The 20,831-nt window shown below is 34.5% G+C and overlaps 2 protein-coding genes across 2 annotated transcripts; both read right to left on the minus strand.

The window, feature by feature from the left end:
- Nucleotides 1-2,276: 2,276 nt before the first annotated feature.
- tnfb (tumor necrosis factor b (TNF superfamily, member 2)) lies at nt 2,277-5,127 on the minus strand. Its single transcript, XM_073818014.1, has 4 exons — nt 4,915-5,127; nt 4,736-4,802; nt 4,276-4,335; nt 2,277-3,196 (listed from the first exon to the last, which is right to left on the minus strand). Exons 1-4 carry the CDS (start codon nt 5,092-5,094, stop codon nt 2,766-2,768), a joined length of 738 nt encoding a protein of 245 aa, XP_073674115.1. The 5' UTR covers nt 5,095-5,127; the 3' UTR covers nt 2,277-2,765.
- A 10,819-nt stretch (nt 5,128-15,946) lies between these two features.
- lta (lymphotoxin alpha (TNF superfamily, member 1)) lies at nt 15,947-20,538 on the minus strand. The gene is made up of 3 exons (XM_073818367.1): nt 20,006-20,538; nt 19,242-19,282; nt 15,947-16,308 (listed from the first exon to the last, which is right to left on the minus strand). The coding sequence occupies exons 1-3, from the start codon at nt 20,161-20,163 to the stop codon at nt 15,947-15,949; spliced, it is 561 nt and encodes a 186-aa protein (XP_073674468.1). The 5' UTR covers nt 20,164-20,538.
- Nucleotides 20,539-20,831: the final 293 nt, after the last annotated feature.

Here is a 20,831-nt window from a genome sequence, read left to right on the forward strand (position 1 = left end):
TGATACTTCCAAGCGTCTAAAAACTATGTAATTAATTCCCGTGTAATTTTTCAATTGACAAAAACTGTATGTATGTTAAGCTGTAGAAAGTTTCTCTAAATATGCAAACTTTCTGGATGTCAACATTCAATAAACTCATTATTTTGCACTGAGAGTGCAGCCGGGATTGTTTATGATGAAGTCACAGTTTAAAGATCTGATGCAAGACACGTGAAACCCTGCACTTGTACCTTGTGATTGTATGTGTGTGTATTTATACAAATACAAAAATGTAAATATGTAAATACTATACACACTATACATATCTATATATTTATTAGTAAAAGTATTTATATATATATATATATATATATATATATATATATATATATATATATATATAATATGACAAAATACAATTACTAAAATATTTTGTGAATATATATATATATATATATATATTAGTAAAAATATTGTGTGTGTGTGTGTGTGTGTGTGTGTGTATATGACAAAATACAAGTACAAAAATATTTTGTGAATATGTATTGTACTTATATACATATATAATTCTAAACACTATACACACACACACACACACACACACACACACACACACACACACACACACACACACACATATATATATATTAGTAAAAAAATTGGGTGGGTGTATATATATATATATATATATATATATATATATAATGTCAAAATACAAGTACAAAAATATTTTGTGAATATTTATTGTACTTATAAACATATATAATTCTAAAAACTACACACACACACACACACACACACACACACACACACACACACACACATATATATATATATATATATATTAGAAAAAAATTGTGTTTGTATTTATATATATATATATATATATATAATGACAAAATACAAGTACAAAAATATTTTGTGAATATTTATTGTACTTATAAACATATATAATTCTAAATACTATACACACACACACACACACACACACACACACACACACACACATATATATATATATATATATATTAGAAAAAAAATTGTGTTTGTATTTATATATATATATATATATAATGACAAAATACAAGTACAAAAATATTTTGTGAATATTTATTGTACGTATATACATATATAATTCTAAATACTATACACACATATACATACAAAAAAAAATATATATATATATATATTAGTAAAATATTGTGTGTAAATAAAATATGACAAAATACAAGTACAAAAATATTTTGTGAATATGTATTGTACTTATACACATATATAATTCTAAATACTATACACACATACATATATAAATATATATATATTAGTAAAGATATTTTGTGTGCGTATATATATGACAAAATACAAGAACAAAAATATTTTGTGAATATGTATTGTACTTATACACATATAATTCTAAATACTATTCACACATATATTAATGTTGTATATTAATGTATATAATGTATATATTAATATATATTTATACATAATTATACAGTACAAAATATATTATCATTTATTATAATTATTTTTACAGTACAAAATATATTACAAAACATTTTTGCATATATATTGTTATACAGAACATGTCTATTTTATTAATTTTATTTATATATAGGTACAAAATATAAGTACAATATACTAGTACAAAATAATAGAAGTTAATCAGAAATGCATGCAATTTATACGAAGAGGCTAATAAAGATGGGGCTCCTCATTTAAATGCAGCTGTCTAGCACTGTTTGCTTTTTAGGATTTTTGAATTTGATTTTCAAAGGAATATTGTGATACATAGAAACACATTCAGTGTATTATGTCAATCCCTATCTGTCGACCTTTTGCACAAATAACAAGACTATGCATTTTAGTTGGTAGGTCATCTAACTTGTTCAAAATGATCGTTTCTGGCATTTGGACAAACATGTGAGAGTGTGTCCAGTAGGGGGCCTTTTACATCAAAGCACCTCCTGGAATTCACAGTTACACTGTTGCACTAAACCGTGCGATCTCCACCCTTCATAAGTGTGACCAAAAGAGTGATGCAATCCTGTTAATTCAGAACCCTGGACTTTTGTTTCAAATCACACCTGAGAGAAAGCAGCGAGCGTTCGTGAGAGAAACAAGCAGTGACCTCATTTCTGTCAAATAAAAGGAAGTCAGACTTTAGGAAGATAAAGAACCACGAGTCACGTACTGGAATACAAAAATCCCCCATTGTGTTCATATGACCCATCACAAGCCGCTTCTCCTTTTCGTTAGGAATGAGACCAATGCAATACAGTAATACTTCTTGTTTATTCACCATGAAAATGTCAGAATCACAGGATGAGTGTCAAAAACAGTACATTCGTTTTTCAAATAATAGCATATGCAATAATTAATAAATAGATAAATAGCACATGATAAAATAAAAATACATTAAATACGCTCAAAAGTTATAAATACATTTATAAACCACAAGAAAATCCATTGTTCTTCTGAACATCTACATCACTTATTATTTCTACAACGAAATATGTAAGATAATAAACATCATACTAGCTTAAAATAAGTATACGAGTTGTAGTGCCCTTGGTATAGTGCTCATGACTGAGTACACAGTATTCAGCGCACTGCTCTCACTGCATTCGCATGTGCTTTAAAACTAAAACATTATGTCACGATGCAATAAGGACTCAGCATTAATCAAATTACTTTAAAGCAAATGTCCTGAGAACATACTTTGGAAGTTTTAACGTAAAACACTTGTCTTCATACTGTGCCACACAACTCAGGTGGCGAATAAATCATAAAGCGAACACTCCAAAGAATGTTTTGGCGGAGTCGTCATCGACGTCGGCCACGTGGGTGGTGTTGGTCGACAGCTTATCATTCTCCAGGAGCTTGAAGACAGCGCCTAGGTAGATGGTGCTGTAGGTGGTCTTCCCGTCGTCTTGGGACTGGCATACGGAGTGGGCTGAATTCTGCAGAGGCTTCCAATCTCCCACCGCATCTGTGTAACGCCAGACGCTGTGGCTCAGGAACTTCGATTCCTCTTCCTCAGATTCGTCCAGATTGCACTGTATGGAATAGGACACTTGGCTGTACACGAAGTACAGGCCGTCGGCGGGAATTTGAATCTTGTTGTTTTTAAGCTTGAGGCCACCCTGTTCGAAGGACTGATCCACACCGCTGACCCACTTCAGGGAATTTGGCTGTTGGTTGTTGCTGTGCTCACCTGCAAACAGAGAAGATAAATGTGTGAGACCACATGTGCATGATTGGTATAAACTATTCCTATTTTACAGTTGAAGTTTACATACACCTGGGAAAATCTGCAAAATCTTCATTATTTTACTAAAATAAGAAGGATCATACAAAATGCACACTGAGGACAACTGAGGGACTCATATGCAACTATTACAGAAGGTTCAAATGCTCAGTAATGCTTCAGAAGAAAAAACAATGCATTAAGCCAGGGGGTGAAAACTTTTGAACAGAATGAGAATGTGTAATTTTTTCTTATTTTGCCTAAATATCTTTTTTTTTTTTTCATTTAGTACTGCCCTTTAGAAGCAACAGAAGATAGTTACATGTTCCTCAGAAGACAAGAATTGGTTTAATTTACCCTGATCTCCCCCCCCCCCACCGGCTTTTTCATTGAAAGCATCAGTGAGCATTTGAGTCCCTCAGTGTGAAAAGATGGATCTCAAAATCATACAGTCATTGTTTGGAAATGATTCAAATACACAAAAAAAATTTCTAAAGAACAAAAATATCTTATTCAGGTCAGTACAAAATAAAAAAAATAACATTCATTTTGTATGATACCTCCAATTATAGAAAAATAATTAACATTTTGCAGATTCTAAAAGGTGTATGTAAACGTTTCCCTTTAATTGTATTTATAATCCTAAATTTTGAGATCATAAACTAGTAGAAAGACGCCTGTTTCCGGTTTGGGTTAATGATCACGGTTTTTATCTTTAGTGGAGCGTGTAATGAAGTAATCAGAAAGTTTACTGGAGTCTCCCCACCTCGTGTCGCCCACCGAGAACCAAATATATCACTGTATTTGAATTACGTCCCACTACACTAGGAAATCCACATTAGCTAATGTTTAATCAATCACTCAGGCTTGTTGCAAACAGCAGGCCATTGAGCCGCTCTGCGACAACAAGCGCCTTTTATAAATCTCAGATTTTTGAGAACCTGATAAGACGAACTTGGCTAAGGATACTAAACTCAGTCTCTTGAAATGAGATAACCTATGACGTATATGAACCCTGTGCACAGAGAGAAGTCAAAGACACTCACCATGTAAATGAATGGCTGCTTTTGTTCTCGCAGCGATCTGCTTTAGCATTTTTCCTGGCTCTGTGGAAAAGAGGATTGGAGTCAGTTTCACAGTTTGCTTTTGCATCAAATGCCTATTAATGTTTAAAATACGTTTAAGAATCTAGAGTTTGATTTAATAAACAAACAATCTCATAGAAATTCATAACTGTTTGGTGGAATTGGCGGCTAATCCTGGATAATCCAAAAATATTTTACACAGAATTCACATTGTGTGAATCCATACACTGAAAACAAATTGGTAGTAAAACTGTTTTTACTCAAAAACGGCTGGAAGATTATTTAAAAAATTGTAAAATATACTCCTATAATCTTCAAAAATCGTTGACCACCTCATAACAGTTACTCATGTTTTCTCATTAAACTAAAATTTAGCTTTGAAAACTGCTAAAGCGATGGAATGCTTGGAATGTTTTCTTACCTGATGTTGTGCTGATGTGTTTCTCTGAAAACATGGGAAGGCTTTGGTTTTGGTTTTGGTTCTGGTTCTGTAAAAAAACACATTGCATGTGTTGTTTATCAAAGGCTCATTTCAAATTAGGTCACACTGCTATGTACTTGAATAATTATTATCATCCCACACTAAAGTTTCGGTCTTACCATTATATGCATGGCGAAGAAATAAGCAGCAATGGCGCAGAAAGCGACAAAAGTGATTGCGGCGAGTGTCTTCCATATCCAGCTTCTTGAGGGCTTGAGCGGTACGGGTGCCACGGTTGTCTGATAAACTCCCCCTGCGCCGACTTCCATATCTACTACTGTTGTTTCGTATTTCACCATGCTGTTAGTTCTCTGAGATGTGTTCCCTTTTGAGTGAGCTTTTGAACTGAAGTTGTCTACTCGCCATACAGCAAGTTTGAGTATATATATGCTAAAGATAGGGGAAACTCCAGTGATGTCAGTTTGCAACCAGCTTAAGGAACAGAGGTTGGTTTGAAAAGGGAAAGAACACCCTCAGCTCTGAAACACCAACTTTCCACCCACACACTTACACATACTAACCTCCAGACAGCGCTCACACATACACACCCTCACACTCTGCATGCCAGATAGTAGTATTACACATCCTATTTACACTTTCAAAAATGATCACACTCATCACATTAAAAACTCAAGTTTTGTTTAATGTCAGGGTCACTTCATAAATTTAACTCAGCATTTACGTTATGTTTAACTGATTAGTAGAAATCACATTATGTTTAAATAATAATTAAATTCTCATGATCTGTTACGCAATATATGACTTTCCTCAATGACTTTTTAAAAAATGTTAGGAATTCCTAATTGTTTTTTATATATATATATATTTTTTTTTAATAAAAGTGCATGATTTGATTAGTAATTTAGCAATTTCGTAATCTCCTCTCTGATTTCACAATAAAACCTGATAAACCAGCTCCACGTGGTTAATGTTAATACACCACAGGCACTTTCAGTTTCAGGCTGGTGATGTAATAACAGCCTATCCAACTCGCCTAACAGCATACAGCTGACTTACTTCCTACTGGGAGATTCCACGCCCTGAATTTCTTTTGGCCTTTTCAGTGTTGTTTTTGATTTCTCTCTCCTTTTCGCTCTCTCTCTCTCTATCTCGCTCTCTAACATGATCTCATGCTCACTTTCTAGTCAAAAGCTACAAGAGGTTTGTTTTTGAAGTGGAAGCATATTTACGAATTTCTTTTTTCATTTTAGCATTCATAAAAACTGTCTGATGCAAAGGCCTAAGCCATTTTGCAATAGATGATGATTCGAATTTCGCTTGTGGTTTCTTAAAAACCCCATAAAATGTGATGTGAGATTGTTTTTATTCTTTTTTTTTTTTTTTAGCATGCCACAACATTCCCTATAAGAAAAAAAAGGGAACACAGAACAATTAAAAAGTTGCCAAGTGAAGTACTTGAAGTAATTGTAGTTTACTTAAGTACTCTTAATAAAAATCCTGATCATTTGTTTTCATTTTGGATTTCTGGTGCAGCTGAAAAAAACGTTGTATGCGATAATAGGTATAGATAAGACCCTAAGTGGAGTTGGAAATGGTGTAATTATGAGTTCCAAGGATGAATGTCACATTTTAAAGTGGGAAACTCAGAATTGCATATGATAAATTAGTTTCTGGAGTGAAACAATGAATATCCACCTTTTTATTCCTGTAAAAGTGGGCTCGGTTCTCAACCGTGTAAACCTATTTTTAATGTTCAAAACAACTTGTTTTCCTGCATGATATTGCAAATTGGTGTGTTTTACCATGTTATTTATGTATTATCTTTATTATGAGCAGATTGGTTTTTAGTGCAAACAGACCATTTACTGTAATCTTCTCATTATTTCGCTACAGCGTTTAATGAACCAAAGTCTTGCCCATACTTACTTCCACATTAAAGAAAAAGGTGTATATATTATATAATTTATCTACTAGTAATCTGTATGTAGCCTAGGTCAGTAAACCGAAAGCAAGTCTGTGTTTTCTTTATACAAAAACTGTTTTGTAATGAAATAATCAGCCTTCCTGATAATGGTTACGATTGACAACCATGAGAACCAAATGTGATTCCTAAACCGTCCCGTTCACACACAGCTTACAAGTCAATCGCCGTTTCTCTTCCCGCGCTAACCTGAAGATCACCTGTGATCAAAGATGGCGACCTCTGTAACACTGGAAAGTCTCACAGTTCATGCGATACGAACACAATCGCGGCACGGTTTTTATCCATAAACCGGCAGTGACTTGATGTCGGAGTGGATTTGAGCCAGGGACAAATCACAAAACGGCCAGGAGCAGCTCGGGAGAATAACAATGACGGGATTTAAAACTCATACTTCCGTCTCTGTAAGTCAACAAAACCACACAGGTTCGCCGAAAATACAGTTGTGAATCATTATAGGCAAGGCAAGGCAAGGCAAGTTTATTTATATAGCACATTTCATACACAATGGTAATTCAAAGTGCTGTACATAAAAAGGAATTAAAATCACAATAGCATAAAAATCATAAAAATTTAAAATAATAATCACAACAATAAAAACAAAATTAAGAACATTTAAGATGATTTAAAAAAAAAAGAAAATGATTTCAAATTAATTAATACAGTAAAATGATTATATATATATTATATATATATTATTATAATTTATAGGCGGGAGTGTTGAGTTCGGCTATTTGCAGCAGGTCTACATCACTTCGTAGGGTAACCGTATTAACCCTGTAAAGTCTTATGTGTCTAATGATATTTTTTTTATATTTAAGATTTTATCGAACCAGACAAAATATGAAATCTAAAAAAATGAATGGTATAGGCTTAGTTTTATTTGTTTTTTGGGCCACATAGCCTACTTGAGAAGGAAAGAAACACATGAGCTTTATTCAAAGACAGCATATGCATTTTGCTGCAGATGTTATTTATTTTGATAATTTGAAGGCTTTAGAAATGTATGGATCAAACTGTATTCTGCTTCTGTGTAAATCTGGACCTGGCAACTGTAATATTGTAAAATTAAAAGTTGAAAATATGACCTTTAGACAAATAATTAGTATATATGTGTAGGTATTGTATAGAGGGTTTGCGATTACGTCATGCTTTGGTCAGAATGCGATACTCGGATGTAAACAACAGCATGGATTGCGCGGTTCATGTACTTCTGAATATTTATGCTGTTTAAATCATGAAAAAAAAAATTGTGGAAGCTGCTAAATTATATGGAGAAAGACTTTTTGTCAATATTTTGACAAAGTAAAGTTAATATGTGGTAAAGATACTTACAAGGAATATATTAGCCTAATATTTCACGTACCCGGCCAGAAAAGAACAAATACGAATGTTGTCAAGATTCTTGCCCTGGAAATCCTAATTCAGTTTGGCCAACAACAAAAGACATCTTTTGCACTCTTCTCCTCGATTTGTTATAACGTTTGGCAGTCTGTTATTGTACTTTTCTCTGTTTGAACGATTAGTGCAGCCCAACAAATGACAAGAACTGATCATTTTCAGCTGCAATAATCAGCAAATTATGCTGAACATTAATGCTAATGCTAACATTTTTCTTTAAATAAATATCTGTAAAACCAGATGATATTGCAGTGCTAGTTCCAATCACTAATCTCTATATGTGACCCTGGACCACAAAACCAGTCATAAGGTTAAATTTGACAAAACTGAGATTTATACATCATATGTATAAATAAGCTAGAGTTTAATAAGTAAGCTCAATAAATAAGCTTTCTATTGATGTATGGTTTGTTAGGATAGGACCATATTTGGCTGAGATACATCTATTTGAAATCAGAAATCTGAGGATGCAAAAAAATCGAAAAGACTGAGAAAATCACCTTTAAAGTTGTCCAAATTAGGTTCTTAACAATGCATATTACAAATCAAAAATTACATTTTGATATGTTTACAGTAGGAATTTTACAAAAAATCTTCATGGAACATGAACTTTACTTAATTTCTTAATGATTTTTGGCATAAAAGAAAAATCAAAAATTTTGACCCATGCAATGTATTTTTGGCTATTGCTACAAATATACCTCAGCGACTTAAGACAGGTTATCTATTCACGTCTTTATTAGAGCAGTGGTTCTAATGAATTGTTCTATAATTATATAGGGTGTCACTGTGGTTTAAGCTGACCCGCTGTCTTAAATTGTCTGTGCAACAATGCCATCATAGGCCTATCTCATTTCTGCCTTCTCTAATGGCTGAGAAAGGAAGTGAAGTATGAGGCCACAATAGCCTGATATCGTTCCATCACGCTTTCCCCTTCCGCACACTCTTCAGCCAAACCCTAAAGAAAGTGTGTTAACTCATTTCTCTCTTACTCATAGTATCTTATTTATTTGTTCAGAGTGAGTCACGGCTTTCATGCTGCTTTTTTACCATGTTTTGAAATAATTGCTACAATAATAGCAGGTATAGACATGTAGAGCATGGGAGGATTGCTCAGAGGATTGCACCATGGGGCTCACCCACTCTTCCATGTAGTAATTCCTCATTCTCTAGTTGCCTAATAAAGGAATGCAATGGAAACTGTTTGCTCATTATGTCTTCCTCGATTTCACTGAGGATCTCGGACCTTGTTTGTGGTTTGTGATGTCATGATGCATGGTGTGTCAACATGAAGTGATATTTATCAGGTCCTGTTCTGTACTCGTGGGGCGACCTGACATTTTATGTGCGGTGACTTGGGTCTATATGTAGGCACTATAAGACTGTCCCTACGTAAGCGTAAAATACCGTTGACATTATCATTAGCATTAATGTTCAGTGATAGCAACAAGCAACACTTCTGGAGTTTTCTGCTATAAACTAGCTGCTATCGCGTAAATGACATCAGGGAGTGGAGAACTGACCACTAGATAATAGTGTACTTGAAAAAGCAAATCTGTAACATATTATCTCTTACTACCATGGACCATAAATAGAGATGGTAGGATGAGCTGATACGTCTTGAGCTCATAAATTGTCTAAAAACACCATAAAGGGTATTACAGAAGTAGTTTATATTGTGAAGCTGTAATGTAACTAAAAATGACAATTGTAATGTTTACCCACCCTCATGTCTTTCCGAGCAGATTAATCCAAGTCTTCTGAAGAGACCTGATTGTTTTTCTGTACGAAAATCTTGCCCTCTAAATCTCAATTCTTATTTTTAACATATTCAAACTTGAATTGTCACAACTGATTATGAAAACCAATGGCATGTGGTGTTATTGGCATGAAACTTGCTGTTGGGGATTAACTAGTTACATGTAACAGTAATCTGTTACAGTTACTGAGAAATATTGTCAGAAAATTCTCACACACAGATTTGATTGGTTTCTTTCCAAAACTGAATTGACTGCTATAAAATATGACACACCAATGTTTCAGGAAGTTAGGATACGGAATAGGAGACATGTTTATTTGATAACTCTTTGGGTTTACAGTCGAACCAAAAATTATTCAGATATCATTTTTGTTTTTTTTGTTTTTTTACAAGTGGGTTTCAGGACACTATAGTTTATGTACGTGAAGAGAGCAAAACAAAGTAAACTGTGACATTTTATACCCAAAAATTCTTCATACAGTGGACTACCAGTAAAATTGATAAAAATTTGGGACCAAAAATTATTCAGACACTTTGACCTGAACATGTTTTGTTTTTATTTAACAGCTAATGCGACCTTTTTACACCACAAAATTAAGCAATTTTTGGTAATTGGTCAATAAATATTGATAGTTTTTCGTTGATTGTAATCCATTACTTTCTATCAAAGACATCTGACATTATAAAGATGAATTTGTTCCGACACAATTTAACTGAGTTTTGTCATATTTTATTCTAAACCATAGCGAATAAACTGTGGTAACGTGAGATTTGACTATGTATATGCTTCATTTTTGTATTTTTCCATAGCTATTCAAACATATCTTATGATTTTTAAATCTATTTTTAACCACAGAATGATCTCAAAGTAAAATTGGTGCTAAAGTCCGTTTTTTTTTTTTTTTTGAATTAAGATTAAAACAATTTCATTTTAAAGCACATGCACCCTGTGCTTTAAAATGAAATTGTTTTAATCTTAATTCAAGTGATAAAGGATTTTGAAAGTCTGACAGTAATCAGTGTTAAGTAACCCTGCCTGCTTTAAATGTTTAAAAATAATTAACAGTTAGAAAAAATGTTGAAAATTTAGAAAGACTTAATCAAATGTAATCAGTAATCTTGATATCATCATGGTCACATGACAATATGAAACGAAAGGTCTTCTGGGCAAAAAGTGTACTTTTTAAAATATATTTAAACTTCTTATTCTTACATAAAATGTCTGTAAAGTTGTGTTTTGGGCCGTTATGCTTCAGCACAGCATCTGTCAAACAAACTAAAACCGAAAGCACAATATGACTTAATCCCTTCATCAAGTCCCTTTTTTAATCCCTTTTTCACTGTGTTTCAAAATGAAACATGCACTTTTCGTTCAGGCGATCAGCTCGTGATCCGGTGTTTTCCATGCCTCAGAACGGCTCAGTTGACAGTGAATGAATGCAGTGAACTCATTTATTGCATGTGCTGGAGTTTAGCGTGCGTTTAGGAACACAGCGGCCACCAGTTATGCTTTATTTTCACGGCAGATGAATTTTCTATCAAAATAAAAGCTCTACTGCTTTTTCCGTTAAAATAAAAGCTTAAAAGTGCAGTATGAATTGCTGACAGCTGGCTGTTTGAATAGGTAATTTTACTGCAATAGAAATTCAAAATATCTCTTTCAATTGTAGAAATTAGAAGTATTGTAATGTCCCTACTGTAGTGTTAAGCAAAAATAATATACTTGTGAAATATTCATTTTCATTTTTTGCAGTTAAATTATTTTGCAATATATGGCTATTACTGTCATTGTTTTTATTATTATTATTACATTATAATTTGTTTGGCTTCCTAAAACACCAGTGTGAATGTAATTTAGACTGAGAGGTTGAAAAGGTTCAGACTTAAGTTTTCTTAGTTAAGAGCATGGGTTTAAGCTCTTAATTTTAAACACTTAAGGTGCATTAGATAGAAGAATTTAACTTTAAAAATGTACAAAATTTTATTTTTTTCCCCCAAGTCTTCATTTGTCTTTTTTTAAGTAATACATATCATATCGTGGACTTCATGTTGAGATATTATCATATCGTGAGATCCCTAGTAATGAGTTACATTGCTTTGAAAAAGATTTTTTTTTTCATTTTAAATTATTTTAATTATTCAAAGTAACCTTCCCAACACTGCCAGTAAATAATAATGAGTCTTGAAATATAGTAAATAAGTCACACTTTTACGATATTTTATGTAGCTTTTGTCATTTTGAAACTCACTGCCATTAATTGTATTCTGGCTAACATACAACAATATTGAATTTTTAATTTAACTGTTATTTCAAGCAGGGTTTGGCACAAATATTCATCCTCAAAAATCTTAAAGCACACATAAGTTGACAATAAGCCATTTAAGTTTTTGTTTCACCAAGATGTCATGTGATCTATTTACCAACATTTAGTTTAACATCTGTTTACCAAAAAAAAAGTTGTCCGAATTTTCTTTAAAATGCTCATAGTCATCAAAACAGGTTCACATGCACTACAAATCTGTGACTATAGCAGGTGCTGTCTGTAGAAACCTAAGAGCACCTGTGATGTAACATCAAAGGGCAGATTTCTAAGAGGGGGAAGTGTGGGAAAGCCCCCATATTTTAGGTCAGATTAATGTGGTTATTCAGTGGTATGGCTGGGTTTCTTATTCTGTAAGGATTCCCTCCATGCTTTCCACATTTCTGACCCTTCTCTCCATTTTCCTTCGCCCTGTGTCCCCCTAATGCTCCACGTAGGACGGGATACGTGACGTAGAGCACGCTTAGTTTCACAGCTCCTCTCTGCATCTGGGTTAACACTTCTACCACAACGAAGAAAAAAAAGCACCTGTTCTCTTTTTCGCCTATCGGAGGATGATGCACAGAGGAGCAGGAGTTTCTAACTAGTAACTCTCCATTCCACCTCATGCAGTTATCACCTGGCAACTTGTTTGTGTTGCCATTTGACACATACACTTAAAGGACATGCTTGGGAGGAAATTTTCATAGCGGATTTGCCAATGTGTGTTATGAGTCCACCAGCTTAGTATCTCAGTAACAGTGAGGTTTCAAGTCAAAAGTCCAATTACACCAAATGTGTTTTTTTGTGTTTTTTTACAAGTGGTTTTGCGTGACACTTTCAAATATCTAGTGTAAAGCCCTTGATTCTGCGAAATTCATCAAGTGCATTTTACAAAATTAGCAGTATGGGGCAAGATGCCACATTTTTTTAAGAGCTATTTAATGTTGTCTTTTAAAGGAATAGTGAAAATGTCCTGAAAATGTACTTTAGGCCATCAAAGATATAGATGAGTTTCTTCATCAGAACAGATTTGGATCTTCTACAGTGAATGGGTGCCGTCAGTATGAGAATGAGATTGAGAGTCTGATAAGAACACAAAACCACAAGCAATCCACACAACTCCAGTCTACCAACGTCTTGTGAAGTAAAAAAGCTTTTGTAAGAAACAAATCCATCATTAAAGGGATAGTTCACCCAGAAATGAAAATGTGATGTTTATCTGCTTACCCCCAGGGCATCCAATATGTATGTGACTTTGTTTCTTCAGTAGAACACAAAAGATTTTTAACTCAAACCGTTGCAGTCTGTTAGTCATATAATGGCAGTGAATGGGCACCAAAACTTTGAAAGTAAAAAAAAACATGCACAGACAAATCCAAATTACACCCTGCGGCTCGTGACGATACATTGAAGTCCTAAGACACAAAACGATCGGTTTTTGTGAGAAACTAAACAGTATTTATATCATTATTTACCTCTGATACCCAGCAATGTCCAACTTTCCTGAAATTTCTAACTGTCCTGAAATTTCCAAATTTTCATTTTTGGGTGAACTATCCCTTTAAGGCATTTTTTAGGGTATGATCCATAACAGCACTTCCTCCAGTGTTCATCCACTGTTGTCCTCTCACATCAAAATCCAGCTAAATATTTGCTTTGGACAAGATGTCAACTAATGGACTGGAGTCATGTGGATTACTTGTGGACTATTGTGATGTTTTTATGTTTATGTTTGGACTCTCTTTCTGATGGCACCCATTCACCACAGAGGACTGGTAAGCAAGTGATGCAATTCTAAATTTTGACACATTTTATTGTCAACATGCATTTTAAAACTGTCTATCTCTTTTTCTTGTGCCTGTTAACCCAGTCAGAAATATTTACTAGAGTGAAATGTGTGACAATGTATATCGCTCAATGCATGGCTCTATGCATGAGTGCAAAAAACCACAAGCTAACAGGAAATGGTTGACGGTGCACAAACAGATATTCACAAATAAAGGTTAGTTACAATTGCTTTGCATATCGCCACAGAATTGTGTTGACAAACAGTTCTAGTTCTACATGCTAAAGCAAGTTTTTGCTTAAAGGTAAAGGTTGCATTTGTACTTTTTCTGTTTTTTTTTTTTTTTGTAATAGCCATAAACACATTTTTTTGCAAGGGGCTGGTTCATCTCAGGACACAAGAAAGTGTTGTTTATGAAAGCAGGGATATGAATAAAACGTTCTGTGCTTTAAACGATACTGATGACACTGTGCAGGACAGTCTCGTGAAAGAAGAACAGAAAAAGCAACTCAAAAATATCATGTTTGTTTAAAACTGGCCTGATTTGCTTCCTCAAAAGATTTTCCGCAGCGTTCAACAACTACTGTAATAGAAAGAGAGGAAGTCAATGAACTGAGCCTCAAATTGTCAGATGCAGCCATGTGGTTAACTTGACTAGAGCTAATAGGTAAACAACATTAACACAATCTTTCTTAAATGCAGCATTTGCTTTATTAATGCAACTTTTCTTTGAAGTTGTAGTCATGTTGCATGAATTATTTGTGGAGTTTGCTTTTTCCCTCAATAACATCCCAATGTGAAGCGCTGCTCTTTGTACATTAAGCAACCCCCGTAACATCCCTAGCTCAGTGCAGTTGGTCAACCACAAAATGACATTATTTAAGATGTGAAGGTGAGATGACTTTTCAGCGTGGGCAGAGGAATAAAGTAAAAAAGAGGATTTATAAATGCGGGGAATTCAGCATTGTGACTCATAGGACATGAAATTAGCTGTCGGTGCCTCTTGCGGTTACAGTTTGTTGGCGAGGGTAGGTTTTTGGAAATAAATTCGACATCGTACAGTATGCCCCGTCAAGCCTCGATACTTTAAAATGTCAACGTTTTTGACTAGACTCGATGTGTACTTTATATTGACCTTGAAACTTTGTTCTCTCTGACCTTAAATTGGGTAGTTCTGCAATGAGACGAAGCTTCCTCTTGCCTTTGGCCTTCTAGATTTGATAAACGCGTACGCAATCGAAACACAGTGTTTGTATCTGTGGCTATAGTGGGTTTAAGTTTCAGTGGTTTGCTTTCCGAGGGCCAAAAGGAAGGCCAAGTTTTAGCAGGCGTTCTTGTGATGACTGGCTCCCTCATGTGGATGCTGATAGTAAATGGGAACTGGGTTACATTCGGGTTAAATACAAAGTAAGTCAGAGGTTAATTCCGGCGAACAGACTTTTATTTTTATTTAGCTTACGGATAGTACAACAGTAGTTTACAAATAAATTATATATTTTTTTTAAAAATGACTTCATTCCACATGATTGTCCACATAATTGTCACTTAACATTTTGAAGAACATTAACAGCACTTAAAAAAGAAATTAAATACAATTAAAATAATATACACAAATAACCAATAAACCATTTAAATTGGAATGTCTTTAAAAATATTTTAATATAATAAACCTTAAAAATATAAAACGTGTTATATAAAATGATCCAACACATTAAAAATTTGAAAATATTCCTTTTGAAACCCATAATGGGTTTGAGAACTAACCATGCAAACATCTTTTACCACACACTTTGGTAATCATAAATATATAGAACGTTTAAATCCTTTAGGAGAAGCACTTGACATGGTGACAAACACTCAGAAATTGCGAGTCTTTGAGGAATAACGAACTGTTCGTTTTAACCTGAAATCAAGGTTTGCACTCTACATCCCCATAGAAGAATCTGAGGCTTAAGACTTATTATTCATTATTAAACAAGATAATTTCCCAGTAAGTATCGAAATATTCTCTTGATAGGCTGTCGATAGGATCTATATCCAGACTGATGCTCATGCTGCGTTCCAGCTCGTCCAGATAGATCATTGTCAATGATCCTGGTCCATTGCGCTTGACCTCACTTAATCTTCTCTTTTGTATCCCACGGCCTTCGTTCCTGAGCAAAGTAACAGTTGCCAGTTGCTTTTCAACAATGTTTTTGAAGTGGACCTGGACGTGGAATTGGTACAGGCCACTGATTTTAAGTTCGATAGTGCCGTTCTTCAGGGAAAATGATTTGCTCGTATTCATCTTCTTGTTATTGTATATCCAGGGTTCTTTATCGTCTGCAGGAAGAGAATGGAAATATTAGTGTGCATTCTGATTCTGAATGATTCCCAAGTTTTAATACTTTATTTTGTGCTTTTAGGAGGAACTTAAGATATTTCCTATTAGAACAGAATCAAATCGGCTGAATTTAATCTCCTTCTCCTCTTTTCTTATTGTTCCCTTTCTAGCTTGTGCGTATCTTTACAATGCCTGATATATAATCGATGTCGATCTGCCTCTTTAGGATGAAGTCGCATTGGATAAAAGCGCCTGCTAAATGAATAAATGTAAATGTACCAAATAATACGCTATTCCAAATTCAGCCTTAAAATTGACGTTTTTTGGCTTTTAGTATGAATATGTTAGACTTAAGGTTATCTATAAGCTAGTGTGTTTTAAAACAATGACAACATTTGCATTTACAAGATATAGGCATTCAAACTTACAGCCTTCAGCTTCCGCCAATATGGATTAACGATTTTGATGACATCACCCTGCACTTGAGTGTCTCATCAAATTTTTTGTCCAATCAAATGCTTTCTAGAATCCGGAGGGCCAACCTTTTCCACTATTAAAAGGCGCTGAGTGGGTGAAGTTGGACTCTTGTTCACAGTATTTTCGGTACGATGAATGGCACGTAATGCACTATATAGATAGTGAACGATAGGGAAAGATTCAGACAGTGTAAATATGCTTTCCATTGGGGTGAAAAAAGTTTGGTTTCATGCTGTCTGCTCTGGTCCAAAGACACCATAAAACGTATCGGACTCGTTAGAATTCTACGCAGAATGGTATATATTATAGCGATTTAGATGAGATTGTGGCTGTAATATGCTGTCAAATAAGGCTTTACTGAGCTCAACAGCTCTGACTTAAGCTGTGATATAAATCAAACACAATTGGCTACTTAAAAAAGGGGATGGGACTGCTTGATATGTCCCGCCCTGTCTTACTGTTTCAGTTGAAATTACATGAACACATAAAATAATGCTGCATTTTTCAAAGCACTTCAGTGGACCTTTAATTCATGTTACAGTTAGGAATGGGGCTGTCACGATTCCTCAATTTTAAACTCGATTATAGTACTCGATTTTAAATCATCTATAGCAAGTTGCCTGTGTTGATTAACTGGCGAAATACCGGAAGTGGCACATTCCACGAGTGAGAGTCCATGAAACACATTACTGGACTGTTTTCCAAGGCTGCATGATATATTAAAACAATTTAAGAATTTACAAATGATACGATTCAATTAAACAAATATATGTGCTTTAATTTTTTTCACACATGTAGGTTGCGTGTGTGCGTGTTAAAGCAGCACAGTTCAGTAATCAGTATTTTTCTCAATATGCTAACTATTGATCGTGATTTTTTAAAAAAAAGCTCAAACCTTCACTCTGAGTTTAAACGTTTTGATGTCGACATATTCAAGAAATAGTAGTAGAAGTTACAGTGGCTGTAGCATTTTTGTCATTAAGAAATAGCCAAATATTAAAGATTCAGAGGACATTCGAATGAAATTATGTTTAGTCAGTATTAAACAAAGATTAGATCAATAGATTGTACATTAGTTTTACTGTATCCACCTTTTTCTTAACGCGAAAGTAAGCCTATGGGTGAGATATTCGGTTCATTAGCCACTGTAGGGAAATAACAAGAAGAATAACAACGTGCAGTAAACGGTAAAACTGTGTGCACTACAAACCACTGTGTTCATAATTAAGTTAATACTTTGAAATAATATAGTAACACAGCAATTTGCAATATCAAGCTGCAAAACCAGCTGTTTTGTACAGATAAAAATAGCTGGATGTGGATGAGACCGAAAGCCAGACTCAAAATTTACAAATAGCTGTGCCCACTCATACATGAAGAAAAAGGTGGATATATATTATGTATTTTAACAGTTTTGTTCAATTGAACTTATTATTATTGGCTCATTGCTATTATATATGTATTTTAAGTCATTTTAAAGGCTATTGTTTGCTTAGGTCAACACAAAAACATTAGTATAATTATCCGATTACTCGATTAATCGCCAGAATAATCGACTGATTACTCGATTAGCAAAAGAATCATTGGTGACAGCCCTAGACAGGAACTTTTTCTTGAAATGGAAGTCTTTTGTAACATTATAAATGTAAATGTACAAAAAAAAATGGAAAAATGCACATTTTGAAATACAAACTTATGTATAAACGTGCTATTAAAATGCAAAATAAAGGAGTACACATTCACAAGAAGTATAGTATTATTATACGCCTTTAATCGCTCTCTTAATTTTCTTTCATTTTGTTCCATGTGTGGGGGGTCGGCGCTGCCGCTCATCCCACATATATACGAAACACACTTCACACAGGACGTGAAGTGAGGTCAGGGAAGGAGAGACATTTTAAAGGAACGTTTCCACCTCGTTCCCCGTACATGAGCCGTGTATGTTTAGACTAGTTATATTTCCACTGATTCACAACGCCTCTGCGATAAACATTAAGCGTCACTTCAAAAGTGCCACTGTGGTCACTGAATCTGGTTCATCTCATAAGCGAGCGCATGCAAAAGTCACACACAAAAAAAGGTACAACCTCCTACTTGAGTAGAGGGAAGGTGAGCTGCCAGATAACCTCAAGTTACCTAACAGAAAATGACTAGGCTGAGTTTATTTACAGATGTGATGTCCATATTTCAAAGTGGTAAACTAGTTTAAGTGACTTTTAGGCCACAAAAGATTCTTTAAAAGCAGAGAACCACATGCCAGACTTCCTCAATGCAGCAGGGAAACCAAATGACACAGTGACAGAACCAAAAGTCCCTCTATCTCTTGTTTTTATGATATACAGAGAAGTGAGAGATGCAGAAAAAGTGTATAAGGGAAAGTGCTATAGAGGATGAGGGGAAAACAGCAGGGAGGAAAAGTGAGAAATGGCCTCAGGGGGAAAAAAAAAAATCTTACCTCTGATGAGACGGATATAGTCACTGAAAATTGGACCAGGCCTGAAACCTGAAAGTGCAACCAAATTATTGTTACTTTTCAAATTAGAATACTTCCCCAAATAAGAATATTTCCCAGAATTGAAGATAATTGTAGATATTGTAGAGAAACGCATTGAGCTTAAGACTAAAAATTAAATTAAATTGAATATTAATAAATATAATAAATATTTCTCACCTATTTGTTGTGCCTGTTTGCCACTGGTTTCTGTAAAAAAATATTTAATTGTTACTTTCATGACAAAGGTGCACAATTTTCCATTCAATTTGACTTAAAATGGGGGTTAAAAAGATTAAAAAGCAAACCTGTTGAATTTTTGTCTCCAGACTAAAGAAGAAAAAAAAAACATGTTTATCTTAAAATGAACAAACAGCTTAGAAATATCAGGTACTACTGCAGTAAAACTTAAGTTTGCTATGTTAAGTATTTCTATCCTAACTTAATATACAAAGGCAACTAAACATCTTCAGTAGATAAACTTTCAATAGACAAGAACTGCATACAAGTTGTGAAAATGACATGATCTAGGACTTTTATACTGTGTGTGCCTGTCTGTCCCACACAGCCTTATTTTCATCTGTATGAAATTCAAAATGGCATTCACTGTTTGGCATGCCAATGGCAGACGGGCAAGAATATGCTTGAAAACGGGCTACTCTAAAGTATTTCTATGCGATATGCCATGCAATGAAAAAGCAGTCTGGTTGGGTGCAATCGCAGGTCACTTTACCTGTTTGCGCGAACTTATTGAAACATATACTGTCAACATCAAAAGAGCTGAGGTCATTATGCAGCACCAGCCAATCAGGAGGCGGAACCTGGGGTGACTTGAGCTGGTCATCTCCGTGACTAGCAGAGACAGAGAAAAAGGTAACACATTCATTATGAAACCAAAGATACAGTATGTTTACAGAAAAATTGCACAACAGCCTACTGACCTAAATGCATGGAGTTGGTCTAGATGCACAGCCTTAGAAGGCACAATATCACACGCATACAACCACAAACAGTGAATGAAGAAAAACTAGTGAGGTAAGCAAATCTATTTATGTCATCAATGAAACCTGCAGAGATTTCATGTAAATACTTGCATATGAACCTCTATATGTTTTTACTTACATGCCTGAGACTCATCTACTCTCTCTCCACATCAGTTTCTAGATGCATGCGTGTATGGCTTAAAATAGCAGGGGTATGTTTGCCTCTCACCTAAGTGAGGTGAATTCCCATGTTGCCCACAAAGATACCCTGACCTCACATCCAGGTGGGTAGAATGTAACCAACTGAGTGTTCGGTACTTTGAAGCTGGACATTTTTCTCTAAACTGATAACGAGTTATCATATAACATGTAAAGGAAGTATTAGTTTGTTTGATTTACCACTGATCTGACATTTTGATTTGGTGAAGAAATCGATTAGCTCTTGTAAAGACATCAACCTTGTGTTTGCTACATGTCAATAGAAAAGCATGTGTGGAATTCTGAAGAATTCCCATTAGTATTTCCCTCATCCTTCTGAGAACCAAAGGGTAAAAGGTTTTCACCAGTTTCA

Source organism: Garra rufa, chromosome 14 (genome assembly GCF_049309525.1).
Source record: "Garra rufa chromosome 14, GarRuf1.0, whole genome shotgun sequence".
Classification (NCBI taxonomy): Eukaryota; Metazoa; Chordata; class Actinopteri; order Cypriniformes; family Cyprinidae; genus Garra; species Garra rufa.